This window comes from Equus quagga, chromosome 14 (genome assembly GCF_021613505.1).
Source record: "Equus quagga isolate Etosha38 chromosome 14, UCLA_HA_Equagga_1.0, whole genome shotgun sequence".
Classification (NCBI taxonomy): Eukaryota; Metazoa; Chordata; class Mammalia; order Perissodactyla; family Equidae; genus Equus; species Equus quagga.
In genome coordinates this window covers 14,975,938-14,999,148 of record NC_060280.1, presented here as the reverse complement: position 1 = coordinate 14,999,148, position 23,211 = coordinate 14,975,938, and the positions used below count along the sequence as shown (strand labels likewise).

General features: G+C 35.0%; 1 protein-coding gene across 3 annotated transcripts in view; it reads left to right on the top strand.

Annotated features, from left to right (window-relative positions):
- Positions 1-23,211, top strand: part of PDE3B (phosphodiesterase 3B) — a 204,025-nt gene that overhangs the window by 143,587 nt on the left and 37,227 nt on the right. For all 3 annotated transcript variants that reach the window (XR_006891985.1, XR_006891986.1, XM_046686200.1), the window contains exons 8-11: positions 4,406-4,557; positions 5,345-5,482; positions 6,458-6,569; positions 8,417-8,530. Coding sequence is in view for 1 of the 3 variants with exons in the window: in XM_046686200.1 (XP_046542156.1) it covers positions 4,406-4,557; positions 5,345-5,482; positions 6,458-6,569; positions 8,417-8,530 (516 nt within the window). In the remaining 2 variants the exon portion in view is untranslated. The remainder of the gene's footprint in view (positions 1-4,405; positions 4,558-5,344; positions 5,483-6,457; positions 6,570-8,416; positions 8,531-23,211) is intronic.

The window sequence follows — 23,211 nt, the reverse complement described above, 5'->3', positions numbered from 1 at the left end:
ACTAGGGAGACAGAGATTGGAGTTGAAGGCCTGCCATGATAGAGATAACTTGGTAAATTCTACAGCGCTACACCCTAGGAATAAAGGTAAACCAGAAATAGGCCCTTTCAGGGGTTGTAGGCTCATATCAATCCCTTCACATACCATAAAATTCAACCTTTGAAAGTGTACAATTCAGTAGTGTTTGGTTTTTATATTTTAAAGCATTGTTAAAACAAAAGAAAACAAAGATGACCAATCCTTCACAAACTCTTCCAAAAAATAGAAGAGGAGGGAACCCAACTCATTCTCTGAGACCAGTGTTACCCTGATACCATAACCAGACAAAGGCATCACAAGAAAACTGTAGACCAATATCCCGTATGTGTACAGACACAAAATCCTTAACAAAATACTAGCAAACTGAATCCAGCAACGTATAAAATGGTCACACCATAACCAAGTGGTATTTATCCCAGGAATGCAAGGGTAGTTTAACATTTGAAAATCAATCAATGTAGTATACCATATTAATAGAATAAAGGTGAAAAAAATCCATGTTAATCTAAATAGATGCAGAAAAAACATTTGATGAAATCCAACACTCTTTCATGATAAAAACACTCAAACTAGTAATAGCAGCAAAGTTCCTCAACCTAGCAAAGGGCATCTGAAAAACACACAGTTAACATCATCCTTAATGGAGAAAGACTGATGCTTCCCCCCTAAGATCAAGAATAAGATAAGGAGTTTTGCTTTCAGCACTTCTATTCAACATTGTCCTGGAGGTTCTAGCCAGGAAAATTAGAAAGAAAAGGAAATAAAGTTATTCTGAATGGAAATAAAGAAATAAAACTGTTCCTATTCACAGATCATATGATCCTTTGTGTATAAAATCCCAAAGAAATCACACACACACACACACACACACACAATTATTAGGACCAATAAACAAATTCAGCAAAGTCACAAGATACAAGACCAATGTACAAAATCAATTATATTTTTATATACTAGCAATGAACCATGGTAAATTGAAATTAAGAAAGCATTTCCATTCACAACAGTGTCAAAAGAATAAAGTAGAATAAATTTAACAAAAGAAGTGGGAGACTTATAAACTGAAAACAAACATTGTGGAGAAAATCTAAATAAAGAGGCATTTCATAGTAATAGATTGGAAAAACTCAGTGTGGTCAACAGAGCTATTCTCCCAAATTGATCTGTAAATTCAAGGCAACACTTAGCAAATTCCAGCAGGCTTTTTTTTGGTAGAAATTGACAAGCCGGTCTTAAAATGTACGTGGAAATACAAATGACCTACAATAGCCAAAACAATTTGGAAAAAGAACAAATTTGTAGAACTAATACTATCTGATTTCAAAACTTATTATAAATCCACTGTAATTAAGACAGTGTGGTATTGGCACAAAGATGAGCCTGTAGATCAATGGGGCAGAACTATGAGTCCAAAAATAAATTCATGCATTTATGGTCAATTGATTTTTGACGTAGAAGCCCGATGATTCAAAAGAGAAAGTTTTTTCAACAAATGTTGCCAGGACAATTGGATATACACTTGCCAGAAAAAGAATTTGGATGCTTACCTCACCATATACACAAAAAGTAACTCAAAATAGATCATACACCTAAGTGCAAGAGTTAAAACAGTGAAACTTCTAGAAGAAAACATTTGACAGAATCTTTGTGACTGTGGGTTGAGTAAAGCGTTCTTAGATATAATACCAAAGAACGATCCATGAAACAAAAGAATGACAAATTGGGCTTCAGCAAAATTTAAAATTTTTGCACTCCAAAAGACATCAATATGAAAATGAAAAGACAAACTACAGATCGGGAGAAAATATTTGCAAATTCTACATCTGATAAAGGTCTTATATCCATGATACATAAAGAACTTTTACAACTCAATATTAAGAAGTCAAACAATTCAATTAAAAAATGGGTGAAAGATTTTAGATATTTTGGTGAAAGTCATTTGGTGAAGGATATAAACAAATAGGTAATAAACACGTGAAAAGATGATGAACATCATCAGTCATTAGGGAAGTGCCAATTAATATTGCCATGAGATACCACTACACTCAAACTAGGGTAACTATAAACAAAAAGACAGACAATACCAAATGTTAAGGATGTAGAGAAATTGAAACCTTCATGCATTGCTGATGGGAATGTAAAATGGTATAGCCAGTTTGGCAAAGTTTTCACAGTTTCTTAAAAAGTTACACATAAATTTACCATATCACTCAATTATGCCATGGCTAAGAATTTTCCCAGGAGAAAACATATGAGCACTCAAAGACAGGATTGTGAATACTTATGATATCATTATTCATGATAGTGCAAAACTGGAGATGATCCAAATGTCCATTGACTTGCAAACTGATAAATATCATGTGGTGTATCCATACAGTGGAATTCTATTTAGCAATTAAAGGAACGGACTTCTGATACATGCTACTACATGGATAAACTTCAAAATATTAAGTAGAAGAAGTCAGGCTCAAAAAACTATGTATTGTATGATTCCATTTGTATGAAATTCTAGAAAAGGCTAATTTATAGAGACAATAATTAGAACAGTGATGGGGTAAAAATAAGGATTAACTGTAAATAGGCATGAGGGTATATTTTGAGGTGATGAGAATGTTCTAAAACTGGATTGTCATAATGGTTGTACAACTGTAAATTTACTAAAATTGTTGAATTATATACTTAAAATGGATGGATTTTATGGTATGTAATTATACTCAATAAAGCTTTTAAAAAACATTTATTGATTCTCACAGTTGTTTTTTTTGAGGAAGATTAGCCCTGAGCTAACATCCATGCCCATCTTCCTCTACTTTATATGTGGGACGCCTACCACAGCATGGTGTGCCAAGTGGTGCCATGTCTGCACCCGGGATCCGAACTGGCAAACGCTGGGCTGCCGAGAAGCGGAACATGCGCACTTAACCACTGCACCACCAGGCCCGCCCCCTCACAGTTTTTTGGATTGACTGGTATCAACTGGGAGATTCTCACTTGAGGGCTCTCATGTGATTGCAGTCAGATATTGACAAGGGTGACAGTCATTTGAAGAGTTGATTGGGCTGAATTTCCAAGATGGATTACTCATGTATTTGTTGGCTATTGACCAGTCCATCTAAATATGACCCCTCTATGAGCTTCTTCCAACATGTTGACTGGATAGCAAGACAGGAGGAATTGGAAGCTGCCAGTCCAGTTAATGGCTCAACCCAGAACAAAGTGTCACGTCTGCCATATTCTGTTAATCAGAGCAGTCATGCAGCCTGTCCAGATTCCAGGGTGCTGGGAAATAAATACTCTCTGTTGATGGAGGAGTGACAAGAATACATTTTAAAAGAGTGCATGTGGGATAAGAGATAGTGTTGTGGACATCTTTGGAAAAGAACTTGCTACATTTATTTCAACTGTTTTTTATTATTATCTGTAAGATATAGTTATTAGGAATTTAGATCATTAAAAAGTAAATCATGTAATGTACCTCAAATGTCAACAATTTTTAGATTGATGGCTATTTTAGAATATTATTATAATTAGTGCCTTATCAAGAATAGTTGAATATTCTAAATTTCATTTCATCCTGTCTCTCAGTACTCATGTGTATCAGCTTTGATATGTTCCTGAACTTTTCATAAAGAAAGTCACAGAATGTGTGCCTTTGTGCCTGGCTTCCTTCACTCAACATTATATATTTAAGAATCATCCATATTGTTGCCTGTGATTGTAGTTCATCCTCTTGGCTCCTCAGTGTTCAACTGTGTGGGCTACTACAGTTTATTTGTTCTACTGGTGATGCATTTTGGGAAAGTTTCCTGTTTAGGATATTACAAATAGAATGAACATGATTTTTTTTACATGTGAATGAATGCTATTTAGCTACCAGTGCTGCTTCCCTTTTCCATGTGATTTGGGAAAAAGAATATTATTAATCACATTGGCAGAGAAATAACTCACAATTCTTTATACTATGTTTTAACTTTTGGATGTGCCTTAATCTCATTCATAATTATGAGTTTAGAGTTTTTGTGTCTAAAACTCCAGCGATTTCAAATGTTGGAAATTGTTTACATTAAATTGGTAAAAAGTTCCTATTGATAGGGGCTGTTTTTTTCTGTTTCTCACTTTTATAAAGAATTTCCACCTGTATCTTTCATCCATGAGTAGATAAATCAGGTGAAATGTTGCTAGAACACAAAATACCTGGGCCAAATAGTCCAGCAAGATATGACCTAATGGTGTCATTAATTTAGACTGAATGCCAGTGTGGTTCACTTTATCTGAATATGTTTTACAAATAATTTTTCTTAGAAAACTGTCCATTTAGGGCAAATTTTATTCTTATCTGTTTGTTAACATATATATTTTTTGAAAGGTGATGAAGACAACACCATTTTCTCAAAAGAATCATTCAGCATTACAGAAGCTCAACACGAAGTGGAAACAGAGAACAGAGACTCTAGAAAATTATTTTTGGAAGGTGACAATCACCTAACAGAAGAGGCACAGAATGAGCAGCAGCCAAATGTAAAAGATAAATTTTCAATATGATTATATTAAGGTGAAATATAATGTTAGTACTAGTTTCATTGTTTTTGTCCAGAACAAGGTCTTTAATATATTTTAATTTTTTTTACTGAAAGTCACTATAACGCATTAAAGAAAAACTTGGCTTAAAAATAATAATTACTTCTAAACTCATCATCCTAGAAAAACAGAGTGCATTCATTTTTAAATGAACACATATTATTTAGTTTTATAGTAGATATATTACTTTCTATGCTGATATTTTCTTCATTGTGTATGTTAAAGTATGAAGAACATGTAGTCATTAAAAAACAATGAAAATAATCTACTTACAGTAGCAATTTTTTTTTACTGTTTTTAAGGTTCAAAATTTAAGCTTTTTAGGGGAAAAAGCCCATCCATTTCTTTTGAGAAGTTATCCTAGTAATGAATGCCCATATAAGGATATGAGTTTCTTTCTATTATTATTTGATACCTGTAACTTCTAAAACAAAAAGAATGGATTTTAGATTTGTATAATGTTTTGGAAATATTTTTTTATTTATTAAAGTAATGTGAAGATTAATAAGTCTTCTGATACCTAAAAGACATGTTTATATTTGTCTCAAGATAGCCTTCTACAAAGAAAATAGGAAGTACAGATTATATTTGAGAATAACCATTAAACAAAATAATACTGACCATTTTCTAATATTCAGCTTTAAGTATTCTCATTTAGATGTGGATTTGACAATATTTATAAAAGGTAAGGTTAAGTTGGTTTGGTTTTTCCCTCCTGTGTGTACAGATTGAACAGGAAGCATCACTAGACCTGATTTTAATGGAAGATTATGATTCATTAATAGAAAAGATGAGCAACTGGAATTTTCAAATTTTTGAGCTTGTAGAAAAGATGGGAGAGAAATCAGGAAGGATCCTCAGTCAGGTTTGTTTCAAATCTCTACTTCTTTATTATAAATTAATTTTTTCTTGAATCTTTCTAAAAAGCTGAATCTAAAAATGTATAGTATTGGTTTAGGTACAAGTTCAACATTGTTCATTGAATTATTTTTTTCACAAATGAAATAATCAGTAGAAAATTTGAAAATAGAAACGTATGTATATAAACCCATATATATGTAAACAATTATATTATTATATCTCTATTTCATATAATTTTATATATATAAATGAAAAGTAGTTTATGTGCCCATGTTAATGGGATAAATTAATTTAGACTAAAGAAGTGATAAAGATTTGCTTTTTATTGAATCTTGAGGTTGAAAAGGACATGAAAGGTGATCTAGTTCTAACCATTGAAACTTACGCTGCATTTTTTTCACCTGCCCTCCCGGTACTTCACCCAAGGGCAAGTGGTTCATTTCATGCCAGAACTATGGAAAAATACCTTCCTTTTTACCACTCAGACTCCAGGTTCTCCCTGATGGGTCCACACAACAGCATCAGATTAACTTCCCAAAATATCACTCGCATGAGCTCCAAAGTATCTTATTTATGAAAAACAAGAACATAAGGATAAATTATGTGGAGGGCATATAAGTTCATCTCATTGAAGTCTTTAGGGACAAAAATGTGATAAACATATTGTTCTGACTTCTTTTAACACCCAGGACTAGAATAGAATAAAATTCATGTTCCCTTCAATAAATTATGAATAAAGCTGAAGGGAAGAATGGAAAAGTCTTAAACCTGAGATATGATATGGTTTTCAAGGGCTTTAGGGTGATTCTTCCTTTTTCACGTTTTGGAAAGAATTCATTGTGGGGAAGTTTTTAATTATTAATTTAAAGACATAAACATGGTTAACATTCCTAAATGCAAATCACAAAAACATATTATACTCAACTACAAATAGAAATTCTGATTTTTTAAAGTGCACTTTATTTTAATTGACATTTAGGTTATGTATGCCTTATTTCAAGACACTGGTTTATTGGAGATATTTAAAATTCCCACTCTACAGTTCATGAACTATTTTCGTGCATTAGAAAATGGCTATCGAGACATTCCTTGTAAGTATTAACATATCTTACTTAGGTTCAACTAATACTGGTTTTGAAAGTCTTTGTTTTTCCCTTCAGATAGTCTCTTAAGCATGTTTTAAATAACATGTTTGGAAGTGTTTTAAAATAGGGATTTAAAAAGAAAATGTGTATCCCACTACGTACAGTTAACTGACTACTGTTAGCATTTTGGTATTTATGCTTCAAGACTTTTTTCTTATATATATTCATTTTTTATAAAGTGAATTATTATATTGATACCTATATATAATCTGCTTTTTCACTTAATTATTATAGTATATATCTTTCTATGTTAAATTATTCATCTGAGTACCTTACCTTTTAAAATGTTTGGTAATATTAAGTAGGTGAAGAGTTTCAGAAAATTCTTGGCTTTAAAATATTTAAAATTTATCCATAGAATTTTTGTTTTTAACTGTGTCCTGATTTATGGAATAATTTTTAATGGCCATTTGATTTTATGGTAAAATATAATTTGAATTTTGTATTAGGAAAAGATAGAATTTTCTTTATATGTCGATAAATTCTACAGTTTCCCTCCATGTGGGACATACTTTTGGGAAATCAATTATATAAATAGCAAATTATTCCTAAAATGGCATAATTCATTAATAATGATGGTGCTTAATAATTTAATGTGTTATGTGTACTATAATTACCACTTAAAAAGTATGCATTTTAAAATGTGGCTGGATTTTATATGTGGAATTAAGTGATATGTTAAGATGGACTTCAACGGAAGGGGAATGGAAAGAAATAGGTAGTAAAGAGTCTTCGCTGTCAGCTCCAATTAGGATATATTGGTTAAAAAAGAATCTCTGGATATAACTTTTCTAAACTTTAGTTTCCAAATTTGTAAATAAGAATAACAATGGTCCCTACTGCATAGGTAGTTATAATGTAAGATAAGCCATGCAAAGCATGTATCAGAAGTCATAGCACATAGTAAACGGTCCAGAAAAGGTGATGACTGTATTAATAATAACTAAGCTCCTAGTAGATGACACCATGTCATATCTACAGCCTGGACACTTAGAATTGTATCATCTGCTAGTGCTACATGGTAGGTACTCATTGAACTTTTATTGAATTTCAGCTATGACTATACTCATTAGATTCAAAAAGCTTATCTCATTTAATCTTTGTTGGAAAGCTTGTATTATCTACCTTTTATAGGTGAGAAGTAAAAACACAGAAGTATCTTTCCCAAGATCATAAAACTAGAAATAGCAAAGCTGGGTTTCACTTGTAGGTCTTACCTTTTCACATAGTGGTATTTCAATAAACCCGTGTTGTATTGATCACATTCTATGTGTCAGACACTGTTCTGGATGTTTTCATATGCTATTTAACATTTAATCCTTATAGCAGGGCATGAGAGAGAGGTATTTCTCATCTTTTTTTGGGGGGAAGGGGTGGAGTTCAAGTATCCAGAATCTGTAACTGTTCTATGTGCCTGTGTGCAAAACCTGTTTTGTGTGCAAACACGGGTCTGCATAATCCAGATGTTATTTTCATGTTTTTAAAAGCCACAAAACAGCAACCTTAAGTAAATTTTCCAGTGCCTTTCAATTAGCCCTGGTTACCCTGCCTTTTCTTTGACCCTTTAATATGTTTTCATGGTATATGTGAAAGTTTTAAAAGATAACTCTTTAACACCTTAAGAGACTTTAAAAAGTAAGATGAAACAAAAATACAATTGTAGGAAGTTATTCTAAGCCATACATTTTATTTATGAGGATATAGTATGACTAGAAAATTATTGTACTTTTATAAACATCGTATGTTAAAAATAACAGAATGATCATTTTTATAAAACATTTTGGTGACTTTAGATCACAATCGTATACATGCCACAGATGTCTTACATGCAGTTTGGTATCTGACAACACGACCAATTCCTGGCTTACAGCAGACCCACAATGATCCTGCAACAGGAAATGAAACAGGTACTTCCTTCTACAAATGTTTCTTTTTAATTACTTGATTAGTATTAATAAATCAAGCTCTTATTTTATTACCCCCATTCTCTTAAATTTTTCATTAAGTAGCTTTGGTACATATAAAGGATTATGTAAATTTTGATGAACAATAATGACATACAAATTAGGAAACCTACTACCCATTTTAAGAGCTAGGTTAGTATCCAATGCTGCTGGATCTGCCATGTTTCTTTTCTGTGTCTCATCCTGCTGCTTTCCCCACTGAGACAGCCACTATCCTGTGGGTTATGGTGATCATTTCTTTGCTTTTTTCTTTCAATTCTTGGTTTTTTTTTTTAGGTGTATCATAGATTAAAAATACATAATATTCCCAATGAAATGGGACATGTTTAAAAGCCTCACGTAGGTATTTAAATGATATTTGAAAACTTGTAACATTCAAATTTTGCCTCCAAAAATGTTAATTCTCTCATCATAAATAGAATTATTTATACAAATATAATGAATTATAATATTCATAGTTCTCCTATTCTAGCTTAGAAAAGAAAGGAGAAATATTCTAATAAGATACACACACACATAAACATCAGGACAGAATTTGCTTAGTTACAAATGCCTGAGAAATATTACCATACTAATCAGTGTAAATGTCATCGACTTAGCCACTGCTTTGCTTTCTTTGGTACTTGAGTCTAAAGTACTGCCATTATTTGTTTGATGGATTTGCCTTATGTCACTGGTTCATTTTTGTTTGCCATCCATATTTACTCTTTCCTGGTGCTCTTGATTCTTTCCAGTAGTTCTTGCTTCCATCAGAGATCATTATCTTCAGGTTTTTTGTTTGTAGATGTATTTATTTTGTCTTAGAAGAATTTTTTCATATTTTAGCACATTTGAAGATATCATTACATCATCTTCTGACTTCTATAGTTTCTGTTGACAAATTGCCCATAAGTCTTATTTCTCCTTAAAAGTAATATGTCCCTTTTCTCCTTGCTGTTTTTTTTTAGCATTTTGACTATGATGTACTCAGGTGATTTTTCTTTGTATTCATCTTGCTTGGGGTTCAGTGAACTTCTTGAATATGTTGATTAAAATCTTTTATTGATTTCTGTCATGTTCTTCAAAATTCTTCCAGCCTCTGCCTGTTGCCCAATTCCAAAGCTGCTTCCACATTTTTAGGTATTGGTCATGGCAATAACCCACTTACAGGTACCAAAATCTGCATTAGTTTCCTTTTGCTGCTGTAACAAACTGCCACAGACTTAGTGGCTTAAAACAATACAAATTTATTATCTTACTGTTCTGAAGGTCAGAAGTTTAAAATAGGTCCATCTCGGCTAAAATCAAGGTGTCAGCAGGATTGTTTTCTTCCTAGAGTCGTCTGGAGAATCCGTTTTCTTGCTTCCTCCAGATTGTAGAAGCCACCTGCATTCCATGGCTTATGACCCCTTCTTCAAAGACAGAAACATAGCATCTTCAAGTCTCTCTGACCCTGACCTTTTCATCCTTCCAAGAAATTAGCAAAAAGTGGTCCAGGTACAACCTCAGCTTTCTTTTCTGAGTACATCTCCCTGACAGTGAATCTCCTACTTCTAGCATCTTTTGCAGTCTGGACAGGTTGAGAATATCCCAAGTTATGAAGTTCTGGTGCCTTTTTGTTTAACAGTTCTCCCTCAATCTATCATTTTTCTCTTGCATTTTACTACAAACAGTAAGAAACCAGGCTATATCTTAAACATTTTGCTTAGAAATCGCCTCAACCAAATTTCTAAGTTCATCATTTATGTTTTGTGCTCCACGTAATTACAGCACACAGTTCAGCTAAGCTTTCTGCTACCAGGTAACAGTGATGCCCATTCTTCTAGTTTGCAATAATATGTTCATCATTTCTTTCTGAGCCTTCACTGGCAGTGCCCTTAACAGCAGTTTTCTACCACCAGCCCTTTCACGATGACTTAAGTATTCCCTACGGCGATATGTGTTTTCTCTCCCATGCTCCTTACTTCCTCCTGAGTTCTTACTAGCAGTGTTGTAAGTCCTTATATACAGTGTTAGGGAATCAAGTATCTGTAGACACTAGGCTTTGGGAGACCCAGTAGCTGTTGAAATGGAAAATTAATGTGGAAACAAAGACTACAAGGACTATGGGATGTGCTGCCTTACTCTAATTGCATTGGGGAACTAATAGAAAAGAAATGACTATGGCACCAGAAGCACAAGCAACAAAAGCAAAAATAAACAAGTGGGACTACATCAAACTAAAAAGCTTCTGCCACTGCAAAAGAAACAGTCAATAAAATGAAAAGGCAACCTTCAGAATAAGAGGAAATATTTGCAAAGCACATATTGGATAAGGGATTAATATCCAAAATACATAAACAACTCAGTAACAAAAAAAAATCCAATAAAAAAGATGGGCTGAGGAACTAAATAGATGTTTTTCCAAAGAAGACATCCAAATGGCCAACAGATACATGAAAATATGTTCAACATCACTAATCATCAGGGAAACATAAATCAAAACCACAATGAAATATGATCTCTCGCTTGTTAGAATGGCTATCATCAAGAGGACAAGATACAAATGTTGAAGAGGATGTGAAGATAATGGAAACCTGTCCACTGCTGGTGGGAATGTAAATTAGTTCAGCCATTGTGGAAAACAGTATGGAGGTTCCTCAAAAAATTAAAAATAGAACTACTATATGATCCATCAATTCCACTTGTGGGTATATATCCAAAGGAAATGAAAACAGGAGTTTGAAGAGATATGTGCACTCCCATGTTTATTGCAGTATTATTCACAATAGTACGACATGGAAATAACCTAAGTGTCTGTCAACAGATGAATGGATAACGAAAATGTGATGTATATATATACACACACACATATATAAATATACACACATACATACACATATACACACACAATGGAATATTATTAAGCCATGAGAAAGAAGGAAATCCTATCATTTGCTGCAACCAAGGATGGACCTTGAGGGTATTATGCTAAGTGAAATAAGTCAGACAGAGAAAGATAAATACTGTATGATCTCTCTGATATATGGAATCTAAAAAAGCTGAACTTGTGAAAACAGAGAGTAGAATGGTGGTTACCAGGGGCTGGGTGGTGGGGAAATTGATGAGATGTTGTCTAAAGGTACAAACTTGGACTAGTAGATAAATAAGTCCTGGAGAGTGAATGATTCTGTCTGATCCTTATTATCAAGAGGAAATAGGGTTGTACTACATGTGAGAGAATGTCAGGAACCCAGGGAATTCTCTGGTCTTTTTGGTACTCTTGTGTCCACTGACAGAAGATAATGAAAAACTACAGTAGTCCACCATCAGTATCACTAATAGTGCAGACCCCTGAAAGCATGGGGATAGAAGCATAATCAATAGAGATGCGAGTTGAGGACAAAAGAAACATGGGATGGCTTGTGGAATAAGAAAATGATAAATCCCAAGTGCAGCTATGTGACCAGTCACAGAAATGAAGTTTATAATAGCCATATGTATTTTCCCTCATTGCTTTGATAGGTATGTTAATATATTAAGTATCTTTTTTTCTTCCTCTTTCTCATTCTCCTACCAGCTGATATATGGTTGATAGACATTTGGGTTCTTTCTACTTTTGGGCTATTATGAATAATGCTGCTCTGAGTGTTCAGGTACCAGTTTCTGTGTGGATAAATGTTTTCATTTTTCTTGGGCATACATCTTGATGTAGCCTTTCTGGCTCATGAGGTGACTCTGTGGTTAACATTTCAAGGAACTGCCAAACTGTTTTCCAAAGTAGCTGTACTATTTTACATTCCTACCAACAATGTATGAAGGTTCCAATTTCTTGCCACTTCTTGTTGTTATCTGTCTTTTTGATAGCCATCCTACTGGGTGTGAAGTCGCATCTCATTGTGGTTTTGATTTGTATTTCCCTAATGGCTAGTGATTTTTCTTTTTTAAGTTAATTTTTATTGAGTTTATGATAGTTTACAAACTAGTGAAATTTCAGTTGTACATTATTGTTTGTCAGTCATATTGTAGGTGCACCCCTTCACCCTTTGTGCCCACACCCCACCCCACCCCCTTTCCCCTGGTAGCCACTAATCTGTTCTCTGTCTACATGTTTAAATTCCTCATATGAGTGGAGTCATACAGAGATTGTCTTTCACTGTCTGGCTTATTTCACTTAACATAATTCCCTCAAAGTCCATCCATGTTGTTGTGAATAGGATGATTTTATTCTTTTTTATGGCTGAGTAGTATTCCATTGTATATATATACCATATCTTCTTTATCCAGTCGTCAGTTGATGGGCACTTAGGTTGCTTCCATGTCTTGGCTATTGTAAATAATGCTGCAGTGAACATAGGGGTGCATGGGACTTTTGGAATTGCTGATTTCAAGTTCTTTGGATAGATACCCAGAAGTGGGATGGCTGGGTCATATGGTATTTCTATTTTTAATTTTTTGAGAACTCTCCATACTGTTTTCCATAGTGGCTGCACCAGTCTGCATTCCCACCAGCAGTGTACGAGGGTTCCTTTTTCTCCACAACCTCTCCAACATTTGTTACTTTTTGTTTTGGTTATTTTTGCCATTCTAACGAGTGTAAGGTGATATCTTAGTGTAGTTTTGATTTGCATTTCCCTGATGATTAGCGATGATGAACATCTTTTCATGTGCCTATTGGCCATCTGTATATCTTCTTTGGAGAAATGTGTGTTCACGTCTCCTGCCCATTTTTTGATTGGGTTGTTTGACTTTTTGTTGTTGACTTGTGTAAGTTCTTTATATATTATGGATATTAACCCTTTGTCAGATGTATGACTTGCAAATATTTTTTCCAGTTAGTGGGTTGTTTTTTTTGTTTCAATCCTGTTTTCCTTTGCCTTGAAGAAGCTCTTTAGTCTGATGAAGTCCCATTTGTTGATTCTTTCTATTGTTTCCCTTGTCTGAGAAGACATGGTGTCCAAAAGATCCTTTTAATACTGATGTCAAAGAGTGTACTGCCTACAGTTTCTTCTAGAAACCTTATGGTTTCAGGTCTTACCTTTAGGTCTTTGATCCATTTTGAGTTTATTTTTGTGAATGGTGAAAAAGAATGGTCAATTTTCATTCTTTTACATGTGGCTTTCCAGTTTTCCCAGCACCATTTGTTGAAAAGAATTTCTTTTTTCCATTGTATGCCCTCAGCTCCTTTGTCAAAGATTAGCTGTCCATAGATGTGTGGTTTTATTTCTGGGCTTTCAATTCTGTTCCATTGATCTGTGCACCTGTTTTTGTACCAGTACCATGCTGTTTTGATTACTGTGGCTTTGGAGTATGTTTTGAAGTCAGGGATTGTGATACCTCCAGCTTTGTTCTTTTTTCTCAGGATTGCTTTAGCAATTCTGGGTCTTTCGTTGCCCATATGAATTTTAGGATTCTTTGTTCTATTTCTGTAAAGAATGTCATTGGGATTCTGATTGGGATTGTGTTGAATCTGTAGATTGCTTTAGGTAGAATAGACATTTTAACTATGTTTCTTCTTCCAATCCACGTACACAGAATGTCTTTCCATCTATTTATGTCATCATCCATTTCTTTCAGGAAAGCCTTGTGGTTTTCATTGTATAGGTCTTTTACTTCCTTAGTTAAATTCACCCCGAGGTATTTTATTCTTTCTCTTGTGATTGTGAATGGTATTGTGTTCTTGAGTTCTTTTTCTGTTAGTTCATTATTAGAGTATAGAAATGCTACTGATTTATGTAAGTTGATTTTATACCCTGCAACTTTTCTGTAGTTGTTGATTATTTCTAAAAGTTTTCCAATGGATTCTTTGGGTTTTTCTATATATAGTATCATGTCCTCTACAAACAGTGAGAGTTTCACTTCTTCCCTCCCTATTTGGATTCCTTTTATTCATTTCTCTTGCCTAATTGCTCTGGCCAAAACCTCCAGTACTGTGTTGAATAAGAGTGGTGATAGTGGGCATCCTTGTCTCATTCCTGTTTTCAGGGGGATGGTGCTCAGTTTTTGCCCATTGAGTATGATGTTGGCTGTGGATTTGTCATATATGGCCTTTATTATGTTGAGGTAGTTCCCTTCTATGCCCATTTTGTTCAGAGTTTTTATCATAAATGGCTGTTGGATCTTGTCAAATGCTTTCTCTGCATCTATTGAGATGATCATGTGGTTTTTATTCCTCAATTTGTTGATGTGGTGTATCACGTTGATTAATTTGCAGGTGTTGAACCATCCCTGTGTCCCTGGTATGAATCCCACTTGATCATGATGTATGACCTTTTCAATGAATTGCTGAATTCGGGTTACCAACATTTTGTTGAGAATTTTTGCATCTATGTTCATCAGCAATATTGGCCAGTAGTTCTCCTTTTTCATGCTGTCCTTGTCAGGCTTTGGTATCAGCATGATGTTGGCCTCGTAGAATGTGTTAGGAAGTGTTCCATCCTCCCTGATTCTGGAATAGCTTGAAAAGTATAGGTATTAAATCCTCTCTGAAAATTTGGTAGAATTCCCCAGGAAAGCCATCTGATCCTGGGGTTTTATTCTTCGGGATGCTTTTGATTGCTGTTTCAATCTCTTTCCTTGTGATTCATCTATTCAGATTGTCTGCTTCTTCTTGACTCAGCTTTGGGAGATTGTAAGAGTCTAAGAATTTATCTGATTCCTCTAGGTTATCCATTTTCTTGGCATACAGTTTTTCATAGTATTCTCTTATAATCTGTTGTATTTCTGTGGAGTCTGTTGTTGTTTCTCCTCTTTCATTTCTGATTTTGTTTATTTGAGCTTTCTCCCTTTTTTTCTTTGTAAGTCTGGCTAGGGGTTTGTCAATTTTATTTATCTTCTCAAAGAACCAGCTCTTTGTTTCATTGATCCTTTCTACTGCCTGTTTTGTTTCAATAGCATTTATTTCTGCTCTGATTTTTATTATTTCTCTCCTTCTGCTGACTTTGGGCTTTGTTTGTTCTTTGTCTAATTCAGTTAGCTGTAATTTGAGATTGCTTATTTGGGATTTTTCTTGTTTGTTAAGGTGTGCCTGTATTGCGATGAATTTCCCTCTTAATACAGCTTTTGCTGTATCCCATGAGTTGATATGGCATATTATCATTTTCATTTGTCTCCAGATATTTTTGATTTCTTCAATGATCCATTACTTGTTCAACAGCATATTGTTTAGTCTCCACATCTTTGTCCCTTTCTCAGCCTTTTTCTTGTAATTAATTTCTAGGTTTATAGCATTATGATCAGAGAAGATGCTTGTTATTACTTCAATTTTTTTAAATTTATAGAGGCCTGCCTTGTTTCCCAACATATGGTCTATCCCTGAGAATGTTCCCTGCGCACTTGAGAAGAATGTGTATTCTGCTGTTTTTGGATGGAGTGTTTTATATATGTCTATTAAGTCCACCTGTTTTAGCTTTTTTGTTTAATTCCACTGTTTCCTTGTTGATTTTCTGTCTGGATGATCTGTCCTCTAATGTGAGTGGGGTGTTGAGGTCCCCTACTATTATTGTGTTATTTTTAATATCTTATTTTAGATTTGTTAATAGTTGCTTTATGAACTTTGGTACTCCTTTGTTGGGTGCATAGATATTTATAAGCATTATTTCTTCTTGATGTAGTGTCTCTTTGATCATTATATATTGACCCTCTATGTATCTCTTTACCTGTCTTATCTTGAAATCTACTTTGTCTGATAGAAGTATTGTGACACCTGCTTTCTTTTGTTTGCCATTAGCTTGGAGTATTGTCTTCCACCCCTTCACTCTGAGCCTGTGTTTGTCCTTGGAGCTGAGATGTGTTTCCTGGAGGCAACAAATTGTTGGATCTTGTTCTTTAATCCATCTTGCCACTCTGTGTCTTTATTGGAGACTTCAGTCCATTTACATTGAGGGTGATTATTGATGTATGAGGGCTTAATGCTGTCATTATACCACTCGTTTTCTGGTTTTCCTGCATTTCCTTTGTTTCTCGTCCTGTGTGTTTTGGCCCACCCATTGACTTCTCCAGTTTCTTATGCTGGGTTTCTTAGCTTTTTCCTTATTTATTTTTTGTGTCTCTGTTCTGTTTTTTAATTTAGTGGCTACCCTGAAGTTTGTATTCAGAATCTCGTGCATAACATAGTCCGTTTTCTCATGGCCTCTTATTTCCTTAGCCTAAACTGATTCAGTCCCTTTCCTCCTCCCCTCCTAAGTTATTATTTTCATCTCTGATTCCAACTTGTGTTGTGAATTTGGGGTTAAAGTGATAAGATTGTCTTTGTTTTTGGTGTTTTCCTTCCCTTTATCCTAATGCTGTAGTTGAATATTTGCTATCCTATTCTGATTCTATTTGTCACCTTACTCTGTGTTCTGTGACCCCTTTCTCCCTTTTTTCTTTTTTCAGGTATGAGGGCCTTCTTGAGGATGTCTTGTAGGGGGGGGTCTCATGGCTACAAAGTCTCTTAGCTTTTCTTTGTCTGGGAAAGATTTAATTTCTCCCTCATATCTGAAGGATATTTTTGCTGGATAGAGTATTCTTGGCTGAAGATTTTTATTTTTACAGTTTTGAATATGTCATTCCATTCTCTCCTAGCTTGTAAGGTTTCTGCAGAGAAATCCATTGAAAGTCTGATACAGGTTTCTTTGTAGGTTGTTTTCTTCTGCCTTGTTGCCCTGAGTATTCTTTATTTGTCATTCATTTTTGCCAGGTTTACTACTGTATGCCTTGTAGTAGGTCTTTTTACATTGACATATCTAGGAGATCTGAAAGCTTCCTCCACACACATTTTTCTCTCATTCCCTAGATTTGGGAATTTCTCTGCTATTGTTTCTTTGAGCACGCTTTCTGCTCCATTCTCCTTTTCTTCACCTTTGGGTATACCTATAATTCTTATGTTGCATTTCCTCATTGAGTCAGCTATTTCTCGGAGATTTTCGTCATTTCTTTTTAGTCTTAGTTCTTTCTCTTCCTCTGTCTGGAGCCATTCAACCTCTCTATCTTCTGTTATGCTAATTTGCTCCTCTATGGTGTGCACATGGGCATTCTGGGAATTCATATTCTGTTTTTTCTGATCTATTGTATTTTTCATCTGTAGTATTTCTGATTAATTCTTCTTTATCGTTCAATCTCTTTTGTGAAGTAACCAGACCTCGTTGACTTGTTTCTCTATATTTTCCTTACCTCATTTGAGTTTTTTGACTATAGCCATTCTGAATTCATTGTCATTTAGTTTACCTATTTCCAAGTCCTCAAGACATAATTCTGTGTTTTCATTGTTTTCCTTCTTGTCTGGAGCTTTTATGAATTGTTTGATGCTAGAAAAATGATTTTTCCTCATAGTGATATTATTTGGTCGCAGGTACAGCTTCTCGCCACTAGATGGGGGTCAAAAGCCAAGTATTTTGAGCCCTCCGCCTTCACCTGAGACGGCATGGCACAGTGTGGGTTGTGGGCGGGCACTTTCTCTTGCTCACAGACCCGGGTTTCCCGATCAGCTCTCCCTGTCTGGTCTCCTGGGGTCTTGGCTTGATGAGGTCACCCCACACGAAAGCTTTTGCCCCATTAGAGGGCTTCCCTCTGGGCTGCTAGGGTCCTAGGGAGTCTTGGGTGATCCTGTGGCTGTGTGACCCCTCCCCCACTCCTTCTTTCATGCAGCCTCCCACGGCAGTGATCCCAGTCTTTAGGGGGAGGGAGCAAAGTTCTCTCAACCTGTTCCAGCTCCTCCGAGGCGGACTACAGCCTCTCTGCCCTCTGTCATTTGGCTGCTGTGGGTCTATGAGGATTCCTGTGCTATTAGGATATTTTTTGTTGGAATATGATTGCTCATTTTTGTTGTATGTTGGAGGGGAGAGAGTCCTGGGCAAGCTCACTCCACCACGACACTGACGTCACTCTTGAGCATCTTTTCATGTGGTTATGAGCCATTTGTTTATCTTCTTCAGAGAAATGTCTATTCATGTACTTTTTCCATTTTAAGATTTGGTCATTTGTCTTTTTGTTTTTTGGAGGAAGATTAGCCGTGAGCTAACATTGCTACCAATGTTCCTCTTTTTGCTGAGGAAGATTGGCCCTGAGCTAACATCTGTCCCCATCTTCCTCTATTTTATATGTGGGATGCCTGCCACAGCATAGCTTGATAAGTGGTGCTATGTCCGCGCCTGGGATCTGAACTGGCGAACCCTGGGCTGCTGAAGCTGAGCCGTGCACACTTAAGCACTACGCCATGGGGCCAGCCCCTCGTTTGTCTTTTTATTATTGAATTTTTAGGAGTTCTTTATATATTCTGGGTACAGAATGTATAAGATTTATGATTTGCAGCCTTACAGATTCATGATTTGCAGCTGTTTGCTCCCATACTGTGAGTTGTGTTTTCAGTTTCTTGAGGATGTCTATTGAAGCACAAAAGGTTTTAATTTTGATGTTTAATTTATCTAAGTATTTCTTTTGTTGCTCATGCTGTTTGTGTCATATCTAAGAAGGGTGCCTAACTCAAAGTCATGAAGATTTACTCCTGTTTCTTCTAAGAGTTTCATAGTTATAGCTCTTGAGTTTGGGTCTATGATATATCACCGATGGAACTAATTTGAGGGGATGAAGTGAGGAAAAGGTCCAACATTCTTTTACTCGTGGATATCCAGTTGTCCCAGCACCATTTGTTGAAAAGAATTGTTCTTTATTTCTTTTAATCCTTGTTCTTTATATATTCTACACATAGTCAGCTCTAAATGTTATTAAATCAGAGTTTCTACCTTATAAGATGTGAGCATTAAATGAAATAACATGCATGAAAGTGCCTAGCATCATGCAGGGCACACAGTTGTCTCTCAACCAGGTCATGGCACCCTTGTCCAAAATCAATTGACCACAAATATGAGGGTTTATTTCTGGTCTCTCACTTCTATTCCATTGATCTATGTGTCTATCCTTATGCCAGTACCACACTGTCTCCATTACTAAAGCTTTGTAGTAAGCTTTGAAACTGGGAAGTGTGAGTCCTCCAACTTTGTTCTTCTTTTTCAAGATTGTTTTGGCTATTCTGGATGTCTTGCCTTTCCCACATGACTTTTAGGTTCAGCTTGTAAATTTCTACAAAAAAAAGACATTTTGTAGAATTTTGGGAGTTTGATAGTGATTGTATTGAATCTGCAGATCATTTCGGGGGTATTGCCATCTTAATTAACAATATTAAGTCTTCTGATCCACAAACATAGGTATTTTCCCACTTATTTATGAGTCTCCTTTAATTTCTTTCAACAATAATTTTTTCGTTTTCAGAATACTGGTTTTGCAATGCTTTTGTTAAGTTTATTCCTAAGTATTCTTTTTAAAAAAATTTTATTGAGGTCACATTGGTTTATAACATTATGTACATTTTAGGTGTACATCATTATATTTTGGCTTCTGTAGACTGCATCATGTTCACCGCCAAAAGTCTAGTTTCCATCTGTCACCATACATGTGTGCCCCTTTACCCCTTTCACCCTCCCACAATCCCTCCTCTGGTAAGTACCTATCTGTTCTCCATATCTAGGTGTGTTTTTTGTTTTGTTTTGTTTTTTGGTGAGGAAGATTAGCCCTGAGCTAACATCTGTTGGCAATCTTCCTCTTTTTGCTTAAGGAAGATTGTCCCTGAGCTAACATCTGTGCCAGTCTTCCTCTGCTTTGTATGTGGGACACTGCCACAGCATGGCTCGATGAGTGTTGTACAGGTCTGTGCCCAGGATGTGAACCTCCAAAGCAGAGTATGTGCACTTAACCACTATGCCACCAGGCTGGCCCTATATGTTTCTTTTTTTTATCTCCCACATAATCGGTGAAATCATATGGTATTTGTCTTTCTCTGTCTGACTGATTTTGGTTAGCATAATAGCCTCCAAGTCCAGCCATGTTGTCGCAAATGGCACGATTTCATCTTTTTTATGGCTGAGTAGTATTCCATTGTGTATATATACTACATCATCTTTATCCATTCATCCACTGATGGGCACTTAGGTTGCTTCCAAGTCTTGGCTATTTTGAATTATGCTGCAATGAACATAGGGGTGCATATATCTTCTCAAATTAGTGTTTTCATGTTCTTTGAATAAATACCCAGAAGTGGAATAGCTGGGTCATACAGTAGTTCTATTTTTAACTTTTTGAGAAATCTCCATACTGTTATCCATAGTGGCTACACTAGGTTGCATTCCAACCAGCAGTATATAAGGGTTCCCTTCTCTCCACGCCCTCTCCAACATTTATTTCTTGTCTTTTTAATAATAGCCATTCTGACAGGTGTGAGGTGATATCTCATTGTAGTTTTGATTTGCATTTCCCTAATAATTATTCATGTTGAACATCTTTTCATGTGCCTGTTGGCCATCTGTATATCTTCCTTGGAAAAATGTCTGCTCATATCCTCTGCCCAATTTTGATTGGGTTGTTTTTCTCTTATTGCCTTGTATAACTCATACAATATTATGAGTTTATATTATGAATATTATAATACAATAACTCATACAATAACACAAAATATTCTTTACATATTTTGGAAATGAACCCCTTGTTGGATACATGATTTGCAAATATTTTCTCCTAATTAGTGAGTTGTCTTTTTGTTTTGTTGATGATTTCCTTTGCCATGCAGAAGCTTTTTAGTCTGATGTAGTCCCATTTGTTTATTTTTTCTTTTGTTTCCCTTGCCTGAAGGAGACATGATAGTCATAAAGATACTGCTAAGACCAATGTCAAAGAGTGTACTGCCTATGTTTTCTTCTACGAGTTTTATGGTTTCAGATCTTACGTTCAAGTCTAATCCATTTTGAGTTGATTTTTGTGCATGGTGTAAGATAATGGTCCACTTTCATTCTTTTGCGTGTGGCTGTCCAGTTTTCCCAACACCATTTATTGAAGAGGCTTTCCTTTCCCCATTGTATGTTTTTGGCTCCTTTGTCAAAAATTAGCTGTCCTGATAGTGTAAATGGAAGTATTTTCTTGGGTTCATTTTTTGATTATTCATTGCTAGTGTTAAGAAATACAATTGAGGTGCCGGCCCTGTGGCTGTGTGGTTAAGTCCGTGCCCTCTGCTTTGGTGGCCGAGGGTTTTGCTGGTTTGGGTCCTTGGCGCAGACCTAGCACTGCTCATCAGGCCACGCTGAGGCAGCGTCCACATGCCACAACTAGAAGGAGCTACAACTAGAATATACAACTATGTACTAGGGGGCTTTGGGGAGAAAAAGGAGGAAAAAAAAAAGATTGGTAAGAGATGTTAGCTCAGGGCCAATCTTAAAAAAAAAAAGAAATACAATTGATTTTTTGCATATTGATCTGTACCCTGCAACACTGATGATCTTAATTTATTAGTTCGAATAGTTTTTCAGTGGATTTTTTAGTATTTTTCTATATACAAGATCATGGCATCTGTAAAATGGAGATGGTTTTACCTCTTCCTTTCTAATCTGGATGGCTTTTACTGAGGCCTCCTTTTAAATTAATCAGCCAGTTAAAAGAATCACCATTTTCAGTAAGAAAGTAAATAAATGGGATCTACAATAGTTATGTTTAATTGTTCTTGCCAGCTATTTTCTTTTTCATACTATTAATTTCATGTTAAACATATATAAACTAATGTATTAAGATTCCAATATGTCAATTTTAAGTAATTATTAAGTTGAAAGGATATCTTTTACCATTTCTGACATTTTTATATATATTTTGAAATTCTAGAGGAAATTCAGAATGCATATAACAGGGAAAATCCAAATTATTGTCTCTGATATTGATAACTAAAGTCTTATTAGAAATTTGAATGTGTAAATATATCTTTATCCATACATTTGTCTTTTTATTTTTCATAACTGTTAAAAAACTAGCTCTAGTGTGGGTGTTTCTAAAACTCAATTTAGATACAAAATATAAACAGCATGAAAATAATGAGGTATCTTTATAATTATCACTAGTGTCTATTAAAGTTATTATGTTAAAAAATTCTTAATGCCAAAAATAGAGTGAACTCTAAATTGTGATAAAAATTGTTTTGGACTTTGACAAGCCAGGATATTATTCCTAGGTTCCACTGGTGAACACAAGCAATGAAATTTTTTCTCTCTTTAACATCTTAGTGGTTTTGTTTGCTGTCTACTCTAAATATAGTTTATTTTCTCCTTCTTATACTTTAAGATCCCTTTAGAAAAAATAATAGAGTGACCATTTAAAGAAATAAAGTCACCAAAATACAAAAAGGAAGAAATCAATGGTAATATATTAAGACACCAAAAGCACAGTGCTGATAATGAAAATATTGTTTCCAGCTAGAGGATAAAAAGAGTTATGTTTCTGAGACATTCCTCAGTTTTCCATGCTTTTTCATTTTCCCTAGTTTTTCTCTCCATTATTTTATAAGAGGCTTCATGGAAGGAAAAAGAAAGGGAAGACGGGTTGTAGTCAGAGCTGCAAATGAAATGTAATCTATCTGGATATAAGATTTGAAAAGCATCTATGTTGAGAAGCTGAGTTTGTTAATATATTAAATTCCTAATTCTCTATATTGTTTTCATGAATTTTATTCTCTAGATTGCTTTTTCTTGTTACCTCCTATTCCCTGGCCATTATATCTAGCCTTACAAATGTTTAGAAAATCAGAGGCTTTTAAAAATTATTATTAGTCAGAGAAAGAGAGCATCATGAGAATCCTGTCACATCCTGTAAAGTAAGTG